Source organism: Amphiura filiformis, chromosome 19, assembly GCF_039555335.1.
Source record: "Amphiura filiformis chromosome 19, Afil_fr2py, whole genome shotgun sequence".
In the NCBI taxonomy this organism is placed as follows: domain Eukaryota; kingdom Metazoa; phylum Echinodermata; class Ophiuroidea; order Amphilepidida; family Amphiuridae; genus Amphiura; species Amphiura filiformis.
This window is the reverse complement of record NC_092646.1, coordinates 59,651,442-59,664,528: the sequence shown is the minus strand read 5'-3', so window position 1 is coordinate 59,664,528 and position 13,087 is coordinate 59,651,442. Positions and strand designations below refer to the sequence as shown.

Below are 13,087 nucleotides of genomic sequence, written 5' to 3'. Positions count from 1 at the left end.
GGCTATACATTGTAGCCTGTGTCATGTATTTTAACCAATCAGAGATATGGTAACAAAGAAGGCTATAGCCTGTGTCATGTATTTTAACCAATCAGAGATATGGTAACAAAGAAGGCTATAGCCTGTGTCATGTATTTTAACCAATCAGAGATATGGTAACAAAGAAGGCTATAGCCTGTGTCATGTATTTTAACCAATCAGAGATATGGTAACAAAGAAGGCTATAGCCTGTGTCATGTATTTTAACCAATCAGAGATATGGTAACAAAGAAGGCTATAGCCTGTGTCATGTATTTTAACCAATCAGAGATATGGTAACAAAGAAGGCTATAGCCTGTGTCATGTATTTTAACCAATCAGAGATATGGTAACAAAGAAGGCTACAGCCTGTGTCATGTATTTTAACCAATCAGAGATATGGTAACAAAGAAGGCTATAGCCTGTGTCATGTATTTTAACCAATCAGAGATATGGTAACAAAGAAGGCTATAGCCTGTGTCATGTATTTTAACCAATCAGAGATATGGTAACAAAGAAGGCTATAGCCTGTGTCATGTATTTTAACCAATCAGAGATATGGTAACAAAGAAGGCTGTAGCCTGTGTCATGTATTTTAACCAATCAGAGATATGGTAACAAAGAAGGCTATAGCCTGTGTCATGTATTTTAACCAATCAGAGATATGGTAACAAAGAAGGCTGTAGCCTGTGTCATGTATTTTAACCAATCAGAGATATGGTAACAAAGAAGGCTGTAGCCTGTGTCATGTATTTTAACCAATCAGAGATATGGTAACAAAGAAGGCTATATGGCCTGTGTCATGTATTTTAACCAATCAGAGATATGGTAACAAAGAAGGCTATAGCCTGTGTCATGTATTTTAACCAATCAGAGATATGGTAACAAAGAAGGCTATAGCCTGTGTCATGTATTTTAACCAATCAGAGATATGGTAACAAAGAAGGCTATAGCCTGTGTCATGTATTTTAACCAATCAGAGATATGGTAACAAAGAAGGCTATAGCCTGTGTCATGTATTTTAACCAATCAGAGATATGGTAACAAAGAAGGCTACAGCCTGTGTCATGTATTTTAACCAATCAGAGATATGGTAACAAAGAAGGCTATAGCCTGTGTCATGTATTTTAACCAATCAGAGATATGGTAACAAAGAAGGCTATAGCCTGTGTCATGTATTTTAACCAATCAGAGATATGGTAACAAAGAAGGCTACAGCCTGTGTCATGCATTTTAACCAATCAGAGATATGGTAACAAAGAAGGCTATAGCCTGTGTCATGTATTTTAACCAATCAGAGATATGGTAACAAAGAAGGCTATAGCCTGTGTCATGTATTTTAACCAATCAGAGATATGGTAACAAAGAAGGCTACAGCCTGTGTCATGTATTTTAACCAATCAGAGATATGGTAACAAAGAAGGCTATAGCCTGTGTCATGTATTTTAACCAATCAGAGATATGGTAACAAAGAAGGCTATAGCCTGTGTCATGTATTTTAACCAATCAGAGATATGGTAACAAAGAAGGCTATAGCCTGTGTCATGTATTTTAACCAATCAGAGATATGGTAACAAAGAAGGCTATAGCCTGTGTCATGTATTTTAACCAATCAGAGATATGGTAACAAAGAAGGCTATAGCCTGTGTCATGTATTTTAACCAATCAGAGATATGGTAACAAAGAAGGCTATAGCCTGTGTCATGTATTTTAACCAATCAGAGATATGGTAACAAAGAAGGCTACAGCCTGTGTCATGTATTTTAACCAATCAGAGATATGGTAACAAAGAAGGCTATAGCCTGTGTCATGTATTTTGACCAATCAGAGATATGGTAACAAAGAAGGCTATAGCCTGTGTCATGTATTTTGACCAATCAGAGATATGGTAACAAAGAAGGCTATAGCCTGTGTCATGTATTTTAACCAATCAGAGATATGGTAACAAAGAAGGCTATAGCCTGTGTCATGTATTTTAACCAATCAGAGATATGGTAACAAAGAAGGCTATAGCCTGTGTCATGTATTTTAACCAATCAGAGATATGGTAACAAAGAAGGCTATAGCCTGTGTCATGTATTTTAACCAATCAGAGATATGGTAACAAAGAAGGCTATAGCCTGTGTCATGTATTTTAACCAATCAGAGATATGGTAACAAAGAAGGCTATAGCCTGTGTCATGTATTTTAACCAATCAGAGATATGGTAACAAAGAAGGCTATAGCCTGTGTCATGTATTTTAACCAATCAGAGATATGGTAACAAAGAAGGCTATAGCCTGTGTCATGTATTTTAACCAATCAGAGATATGGTAACAAAGAAGGCTACAGCCTGTGTCATGTATTTTAACCAATCAGAGATATGGTAACAAAGAAGGCTATAGCCTGTGTCATGTATTTTAACCAATCAGAGATATGGTAACAAAGAAGGCTATAGCCTGTGTCATGTATTTTAACCAATCAGAGATATGGTAACAAAGAAGGCTACAGCCTGTGTCATGTATTTTAACCAATCAGAGATATGGTAACAAAGAAGGCTATAGCCTGTGTCATGTATTTTAACCAATCAGAGATATGGTAACAAAGAAGGCTATAGCCTGTGTCATGTATTTTAACCAATCAGAGATATGGTAACAAAGAAGGCTACAGCCTGTGTCATGTATTTTAACCAATCAGAGATATGGTAACAAAGAAGGCTATAGCCTGTGTCATGTATTTTAACCAATCAGAGATATGGTAAAAAAGAAGGCTATAGCCTGTGTCATGTATTTTAACCAATCAGAGATATGGTAACAAAGAAGGCTACAGCCTGTGTCATGTATTTTAACCAATCAGAGATATGGTAACAAAGAAGGCTATAGCCTGTGTCATGTATTTTAACCAATCAGAGATATGGTAACAAAGAAGGCTATAGCCTACACTTACACTTACACTTAGATTTGATGGGTTAAAATTATAGGTTCAAGCCTTTTAGTTCCCCATATCCATTCTTGTTCCAAAACTTGTCAATTTTGCCCTTAAATTGGTTTGTTGTCTTGACATTCACCACATCTGCAGGAAGCTTATTCTATGTGTCAATCACTCTCTGGGAGAAGAAAAACTTCCTCAAGTTTAGGCCTTTGTGCAGCTGCTTCTTGAAGAGTTTGTAGCTGTGTCCCCTGGTGCCTGTATTGTGGGACATGGTGAAGAGCTCCTCTGGTTTGATATCTTGAGCCCATTCAAGATCTTGAAAACCTCTATCAGGTCGCCTCTTAATCTTGAACTTCTAGCGGGTAGAGATGTAGTTCCTGAAGCCTTTCCTGGTAGGGTTTTTCTCTTAAACTTGGGACAAGCTTAGTAGCTCTTCTTTGTATCTTTTCAATTTCTTTGATGTCATTAACTTGGTATGGACTCCATGCCTGGACACAATACTCCACATGTGGACGGACATAGGCTTTATACAGGATGGAGAAACTTTCTTTATCGATGTACTTGAAAGTCCTCTTGATGATTCTCAGACTGGTCATGGCCTTGTTGGCTGCCTTTGTACACTGCGTTGATGGTTTGCAGTCATCTGTGATGTAGACACCCAGATCCTTCTCTTCTTTGGCTACCATAATCTCATCTTCTCCTAGGGCGTAGGATCTCTCTGGGTTGTCGTTCCCTAGATGCATGCATTTGCATTTTGATGCATTGAAACGAAGAAGCCAGGTGTCTGACCAGTCCTTGAGTTGGTTGAGATCATCCTGTATAGCATCGCTACCTTCCGTGCTGTCTTTCTTGACCCTGTTGTACAGTTTGGTGTCGTCAGCAAACATTTTAGTTGTTGACGTAACTTCACCTCTGGCAAGTCGTTGACGTACAATCTGAAGAGTATTGGCCCTAACACTGACCCTTGCGATGCGCCGCTCATGACATCAGCCCAGTCCGACAGTTCTTTCCTCACTCCAACCTGTTGTTTTCTGTTCTGAAGAAAGTCCTTGATCCAATCTAATATCTTGCCAGAGATCCCATATGCTCGCAGTTTGGAGATAAGTCGTTTATGAGGGACTGTGTCGAAGGCCTTTGCGTAGTCAAGATATATAACATCTACTCCGAATCCTTCATCCAAACTTTCTGTGATGTCTTCCAGAGTGGTGAGTAAGTTGGTCATGCATGATCTTCCACTTCTGAACCCATGTTGATCTTCTGAGAGGAGGTGATGTTGGTTGACATGATTAAGAATGGCATCTCTCAGTAGCGACTCCATGATTTTGCAAGGAACGCTGGTAAGGCTGACTGGTCTGTAGTTGCAGGCCTGATTTTTTGACCCTTTCTTGAAAATCGGTGAAACTCTTGCCAGTTTCCAGTCATCTGGGATGCAGCCTTCCTCTAGAGATTTCTTAAAGATCATGTACAATGATGTGTCATGTATTTTAACCAATCAGAGATATGGTAACAAAGAAGGCTATAGCCTGTGTCATGTATTTTAACCAATCAGAGATATGGTAACAAAGAAGGCTATAGCCTGTGTCATGTATTTTAACCAATCAGAGATATGGTAACAAAGAAGGCTATAGCCTGTGTCATGTATTTTAACCAATCAGAGATATGGTAACAAAGAAGGCTATAGCCTGTGTCATGTATTTTAACCAATCAGAGATATGGTAACAAAGAAGGCTATAGCCTGTGTCATGTATTTTAACCAATCAGAGATATGGTAACAATAGAAATTTAAGTTGAAATGGATTACGTGTAAAATTGCTAAGATATCTAACAGCTCTATTTTGATTGGTTACACATATGATTATATCATATAATTAACCAATCAGGGACACTGTCAGAAATGACCCACCTTAATGAGATGTTCATCCATGTAGGTAGAGAAGTAATCGAGTAACGTGACCTTCTTGGAGAGTCTGGACGGCACACTATTCATTGCAAATAAATGAGCTTTGTCTTCTGAAGAAAGATATTGCACTGATCTGCAAAAGATATATTCAATCAATCAATCAATCAAATCAATCAATCAACTTATCAGTCAATTGGCACACTATTTATAGAAGATAAATGAGCGTCTTCAGATGAATGCTATTACATAGATCTGGAAAAGTCATTTAAACAATGAATGAAATCAATCAATCAAGTAATGAAGAATCAAACAAGGTGATCAATAAATTAATCAATTAATAATCAAACAATTCATTATTATTCAACAAAAATGTTGATATCATCAAGAAATGTTGACCACACTGGTAAACACCCACATTTATTGGATTAAAGTGCTACTGTTGATGGGAAATAAACTGGCTTTTTGTTCAACATATACACTACAGATCTACATTCTAGATTACTTTGCCATCCCGTTTTGATCAACAATCCTGCATATTTCCACAAAACATCCCCAGTGACATTTTTGCCCACAGAAAAAGATTTTTGAACTTGAAGCATTGTTTTTTCCAGATGAGAATGGTTCTCATTGGGCTATCACTGTTGAAATCCATACACCCCATATGAAAGACATGACCTTAATCACCCACACAGAGGGTGTAAATATAAATCTCCGGCAATCACAAAATTATGGCCTATTTGGTCTAAGGCAATAAAATATGGTTATTTGTGCTCAATTGTCACCAGCCTTCATTGTACCAATGTCATTGCACCGGACAATTTCGGCGTCCGGGAATTTTAAATATTGTGTGTTGAGAGACGGCTATTTTTCTTTGTTTTTACGGTCAATATGAGTTTGTTTAAATAATTTGGCGGAGAGTTCCTTTAAATGGAGTCCCACATTCAAGTAGACCCATTTGAAATGAACACTTCCTGTATTGAAGATGAGGGTCATGTCTTCCATAGGGGTTGCGTGGATTTCGACTGGAATAGCCCATTCTGAACGTTATTTGATTGTGAGATAGGTAAGTTGATATCTTAATATGAACCACGAAGGGTCTACAAAATACACTACTACAGATACTACAGATATATCTGAGAACTGGGAGCCGAATGCATATTTACTGGAGCAAAGCGCCCTCTACCTACCTACGATTTGGTGTAAAACAAATCCTTGACTTGTCATTAAACATAACGCCTACTGATCTGTCAGAGAGTTGGTAGCCAAACCCGTATTTATTGGAGTAGTCCACCCATTTGATGACCCATAGAAGCTCACTACTACTTGGCTTGTATTTGGGTGTACACAGGTATTCATCTGAAACAAACAAAATGAAGATATAAAACAATTATAATGAAAGTCGGAATTACAGACTAGACAGATACTAGTTCACAGCATCTGTCAATCAAACTCAGAATCGGTTTGTTTACGAGTTGTCAGGATTATTGAAATGTCTAATGAAATGCACTATCAACTATATACAAACTGTTAACAAGTCTTAGTGATAGGAGACTTTCTTCCTTGAAGGCAATATGTCAACAATGCTTAGGCTAAAGAACCAACATTTCCAATTTGCTGTGATTCCTTTTTTCCAATGAAGGCACCATTTGAATCAACCTCCCTTTTATGGACTACTAACCTTGGCATGCTCATCTGTTGGGACACAGTTCTTTCACCCCAATAGGTTTCTACTTGCATACCATGACCTTTGAGTGAGTTGGGTACAAAACTCTATTTCTTTATGATTTTGCATTTAAATGAAAAATTTGTTTGCTTTTATTACATAATTGGAGTTGCCAACTCTGAAATATGTATTCAGCCACTTTGGTTGACTTGGGAGGAAAAAAAAAAAAAAAAGATAAATCAAAAAATAAAACAAACAAACATGAATTACCGACCCTGGTCATGTTTGTGAGGGATATTCTTGTAGAAAGCATGTTGTTTATTACCTTACTGTTGTTGCTATTACAAGGACATAGTTGATTAGTAATGCATCTATTTATAGCTGCCTTTGGGAAGCCTGTATTTCCTTTTGACCTTACTGTTTGCATGCTAAGGCTATCACATTGACATAAAACTATACTGTCATAAGTCATGTCCATATGTAAAGCTGAAACTTAAAGGATCTAAATCTCAAAGGTACCAGTTGGTAGTTTGGGCCATGTGAACACATTCAGAGTCTAATCACTCTTGTGTGAACTTGAATATTCAGCAGGTGTATACACTTGGTACATAGAAATTGGCTCAGAAGAATTTGAAAATATTGATAAGAATAATTTGCAAGAAAGTCTGATTTGCAATAGCTGCCCTATAGACATTTGACAATTCCTGTATTCTATATTGGGCATATCTAGAAATAAACACTAATCTGCAATAGCTGCCCTATAGCTGTCCTACATTCATTGTGCTATTCAATTTGCAAACCACACCCCCCACTGAGAAATATTTTGCAATTCCAACCAAATTCAACAATTTAGATTATTCAATATTTACGCTCCAATTGAAAAGTTACCTAATAAACCAAAGAAAATATGTGACACGATCAAGGGAAATGAGTCGTATTGGCAAAGAAAGTGTTACAATTCTTTTGTTTTATATTGTTTTTAGCTATTGATTAATTGACGTAACTTCACAAAAAATAGTCGTATCATCATGGGGTTTTCAGTTTCTAAAAGCTCTAAATGTCCTCTTTAGAAATAAGTGTAAAACTCATTTTCGACCAGGGCCGACATGTGACTCATTCCCCTTGATCATGTCACATATGTATTAAGTATTAAGTAGAAAATAAGTATTGTTATTGGGCTGTCCATAGTATTTATAATGATCTTATAGTATCATTATCCTCTCACACCTTTTGAAGATTGTGTAGAGATAATAAAACATGCTTTAATTTACACAGCCTATGCTGGCAGCTGCAGCATTTTTCTTTAATTTGTGAGGTCCATTGGAAGATTCAGGTTGAACCTTTCACAGAAGGTGCAAGAAATTCAAATGGAGCTGTCTAATGTGTTCATGCATTCCATCTGAAATTCATACTTCCTCTGTTGAAGATATTTCTAATATCTTCCCCACGAGCCTGATTTGTAAAATGTCAGCCTGGTTATATCTACATTATTTTATCAGGTTATTATGGCTAAGGGCTTTTATAACTCTTCCTTTCAACAAGTTCAAAACATAAATAGCACAATTATTAAATAGTTTTGATGGTTCTGTGTTATAGACCTTGTTTTCCTAAACTTTACTATTATAGTAATAGTCATGTTTCTTTGCATTTTTAAAAGTTTTGTTTTTGGACTTTGGATCAATCAATTGATCAACCATTCAATCAATCCCATTCACTCACCACCTCACTCTTATCAATCAGTCAAGCAATCCCCGCAAGCAATCAAGCAATAATTTACCCTTGGGGCATATGATATACCTTAAAAGATATGGTACTATACATTAAGTACACTTATCATCAATCAATCAATCAATCAATCAATCAATCAATCAATTAATCAATCTCTTACCTTGTGGCATATGATCCAGGCATGTAGTAAGCATGTCATATACTTTAGACATTGGACATGATGTACACTTCAAAGTGGCAACACCTAAAAACACAAGAAAAACACTATTAATCCTTGCAGACAGCAAACAAACTGTCTCCCATAATACCAACTAATTTGTTCAAATTCAAGAATGATGAAGGATGATAACATTTGAAATTAGCACTGGCCGGTAACATTTTACTAAGAAACTTTACCACAAAACATTTGTTTCCACAAAAAACCTGATAGAACAAAAAGTCCCAAGCATATGCCATTAAGATTTGCGAAATGGTGCACATGGGTTCCCTTTACATAACTCCAAATGTAGGTACAAATACATGCTCTTCCATAAAAAATACCACTAGCAAACAAGGGCATGGCCTTTTAATTCTTGTTGATATTTTCAGGAGGGGGCTCTCTATTTGTACATGAAATTTACCCAAAGGCAAAGGAACACATGAGCTCCATTAGGCAAATCTTTTATGTATTTATATACAGACAGAAATAATGTTTAAATAAGTCCCTTACTGAACTTGTTCAGGTGAGACAAAACGTGGAAACTTCCCTATTTTGCAAGTGTTCTTACAATAACCACAAAAAGTCACATCAAATTTGCATGGCTCTTTAACAACTGACTTGGCAGATTCATTGCTCTCAGACTCATATAACCCTAACAGAGCCCATGGTACTTTGCTGTCGGAAGTTAAAGCAGAAACAAAAAGAGAGAGATGATGACAAAATAAGTCACTTGGTACCCCGGGACTTGAACCTTAGACCCCTTGCGTGCCAAGCACACATCACCGACCAGTATCCACAGGGGTTTCGCAGGCCTGGCCAGCAATTGTGTGTGTATGTAGGACTTATGATGTCATGCATCACATGGGATGCATGCATGTGCAGTGGTTATCTTCATGGTATTTTATGGTATTTACTTGTGTTAGGGTTTTCATGACCATGACCAAAAAAATGCATGTACGTCAATGTCAGGATTCAAACAATTTTCTGACATCTAACAATCTTGATGACATTATATATAAGCATGATTCTTGCTTGTTCAACACCATGTATGCAAAGTGCCCTCATGAGATGGCTTACTTTTTTATCCATCACTGTGGCCACCCTGCATGCAAAGTGCCCTCATGAGATGCCTTACTTTTATCCATCACTGTGGCCACCCTGCATGCAAAGTGCCCTCATGAGATGGCTTACCTTTTTTATCCATCACTGTGGCCACCCTGCATGCAAAGCGCCCTCATGAGATGCCTTACTTTTATCCATCACTGTGGCCACCCTGCATGCAAAGCGCCCTCATGAGATAGCTTACCTTTTTTATCCATCACTGTGGCCACCCTGCATGCAAAGCACCCTCATGAGATGGCTTACCTTTTTTATCCATGACTGTGGCCACCCTGCATGCAAAGCACCCTCATGAGATGGCTTACCTTTTTTATCCATGACTGTGGCCACCCTGCATACAAAGCGCCCTCATGAGATGGCTTACCTTTTTTATCCATGACTGTGGCCACCCTGCATACAAAGCACCCTCATGAGATGGCTTACCTTTTTTATCCATGACTGTGGCCACCCTGCATGCAAAGCACCCTCATGAGATGGCTTACCTTTTTTATCCATGACTGTGGCCACCCTGCATACAAAGCGCCCTCATGAGATGGCTTACCTTTTTTATCCATGACTGTGGCCACCCTGCATGCAAAGCACCCTCATGAGATGGCTTACCTTTTTTATCCATGACTGTGGCCACCCTGCATACAAAGCGCCCTCATGAGATGGCTTACCTTTTTTATCCATCACTGTAGCCACCCTGCATACAAAGCACCCTCATGAGATAGCTTACCTTTTTTATCCATCACTGTGGCCACCCTGCATACAAACGCCCTCATGAGATGGCTTACCTTTTTATCCATCACTGTGGCCACCCTGCATGCAAAGCGCCCTCATGAGATGGCTTACCTTTTTTATCCATCACTGTGGCCACCCTGCATACAAAGCACCCTCATGAGATGGCTTACCTTTTTTATCCATGACTGTGGCCACCCTGCATGCAAAGCACCCTCATGAGATGGCTTACCTTTTTATCCATGACTGTGGCCACCCTGCATACAAAGCGCCCTCATGAGATGGCTTACCTTTTTTATCCATGACTGTGGCCACCCTGCATACAAAGCACCCTCATGAGATGGCTTACCTTTTTTATCCATGACTGTGGCCACCCTGCATGCAAAGCACCCTCATGAGATGGCTTACCTTTTTTATCCATGACTGTGGCCACCCTGCATACAAAGCGCCCTCATGAGATGGCTTACCTTTTTTATCCATGACTGTGGCCACCCTGCATGCAAAGCACCCTCATGAGATGGCTTACCTTTTTTTATCCATGACTGTGGCCACCCTGCATACAAAGCGCCCTCATGAGATGGCTTACCTTTTTTATCCATCACTGTAGCCACCCTGCATACAAAGCACCCTCATGAGATAGCTTACCTTTTTTATCCATGACTGTGGCCACCCTGCATGCAAAGCACCCTCATGAGATGGCTTACCTTTTTTATCCATGACTGTGGCCACCCTGCATACAAGCACCCTCATGAGATGGCTTACCTTTTTTATCCATGACTGTGGCCACCCTGCATACAAAGCACCCTCATGAGATGGCTTACCTTTTTATCCATCACTGTGGCCACCCTGCATACAAAGCACCCTCATGAGATGGCTTACCTTTTTTATCCATCACTGTGGCCACCATGTATGCAAAGCGCCCTCATGAGATAGCATGACTGTGGCCACCCTGCATACAAAGCACCCTCATGAGATGGCTTACCTTTTTTATCCATGACTGTGGCCACCCTGCATACAAAGCGCCCTCATGAGATGGCTTACCTTTTTTATCCATCACTGTGGCCACCCTGCATACAAAGCACCCTCATGAGATAGCTTACCTTTTTTATCCATCACTGTGGCCACCCTGCATACAAAGCGCCCTCATGAGATAGCTTACCTTTTTATCCATCACTGTGGCCACCCTGCATGCAAAGCGCCCTCATGAGATGGCTTACCTTTTTTTTATCCATCACTGTGGCCACCCTGCATACAAAGCACCCTCATGAGATGGCTTACCTTTTTTATCCATGACTGTGGCCACCCTGCATGCAAAGCACCCTCATGAGATGGCTTACCTTTTTTATCCATGACTGTGGCCACCCTGCATACAAAGCGCCCTCATGAGATAGCTTACCTTTTTTATCCATGACTGTGGCCACCCTGCATGCAAAGCACCCTCATGAGATGGCTTACCTTTTTTATCCATGACTGTGGCCACCCTGTATGCAAAGCGCCCTCATGAGATGGCTTACCTTTTTTATCCATCACTGTGGCCACCCTGCATGCAAAGCACCCTCATGAGATGGCTTACCTTTTTTATCCATGACTGTGGCCACCCTGCATGCAAAGCACCCTCATGAGATAGCTTACCATTTTTATCCATGACTGTGGCCACCCTGCATGCAAAGCACCCTCATGAGATGGCTTACCTTTTTTATCCATGACTGTGGCCACCCTGCATACAAAGCACCCTCATGAGATGGCTTACCTTTTTTATCCATCACTGTAGCCACCCTGCATGCAAAGCACCCTCATGAGATAGCTTACCTTTTTTATCCATCACTGTGGCCACCCTGCATACAAAGCACCCTCATGAGATGGCTTACCTTTTTTATCCATCACTGTGGCCACCCTGCATGCAAAGCACCCTCATGAGATAGCTTACCTTTTTTATCCATCACTGTGGCCACCCTGCATGCAAAGCACCCTCATGAGATAGCTTACCTTTTTTATCCATGACTGTGGCCACCCTGCATGCAAAGCACCCTCATGAGATGGCTTACCTTTTTTATCCATGACTGTGGCCACCCTGCATACAAAGCACCCTCATGAGATGGCTTACCTTTTTTATCCATCACTGTGGCCACCCTGCATACAAAGCACCCTCATGAGATAGCTTACCTTTTTTATCCATCACTGTGGCCACCCTGCATACAAAGCACCCTCATGAGATGGCTTACCTTTTTTATCCATGACTGTGGCCACCCTGCATACAAAGCGCCCTCATGAGATGGCTTACCTTTTTTATCCATGACTGTGGCCACCCTGCATGCAAAGCACCCTCATGAGATAGCTTACCTTTTTTATCCATGACTGTGGCCACCCTGCATACAAAGTGCCCTCATGAGATGGCTTACCTTTTTTATCCATGACTGTGGCCACCCTGCATACAAAGCACCCTCATGAGATGGCTTACCTTTTTTATCCATGACTGTGGCCACCCTGCATACAAAGCACCCTCATGAGATAGCTTACCTTTTTTATCCATCACTGTGGCCACCCTGCATACAAAGCACCCTCATGAGATGGCTTACCTTTTTTATCCATCACTGTGGCCACCCTGCATACAAAGCGCCCTCATGAGATAGCTTACCTTTTTTATCCATCACTGTGGCCACCCTGTATGCAAAGCGCCCTCATGAGATAGCTTACCTTTTTTATCCATCACTGTGGCCACCCTGCATGCAAAGCACCCTCATGAGATGGCTTACCTTTTTATCCATCACTGTGGCCACCATGTATGCAAAGCGCCCTCATGAGATAGCTTACCTTTTTTATCCATCACTGT

General features: G+C 40.1%; 1 protein-coding gene across 1 annotated transcript in view; it reads right to left on the bottom strand.

Annotated features, from left to right (window-relative positions):
• The window catches only part of LOC140141575 (serine/threonine-protein kinase PLK1-like), an 83,254-nt gene that overhangs the window by 6,040 nt on the left and 64,127 nt on the right, over window positions 1–13,087 (bottom strand). The window contains 3 exon segments of the mRNA XM_072163486.1: window positions 4,832–4,961; window positions 6,016–6,184; window positions 8,380–8,463. Of these exon segments, the coding sequence (XP_072019587.1) occupies window positions 4,832–4,961; window positions 6,016–6,184; window positions 8,380–8,463 (383 nt within the window).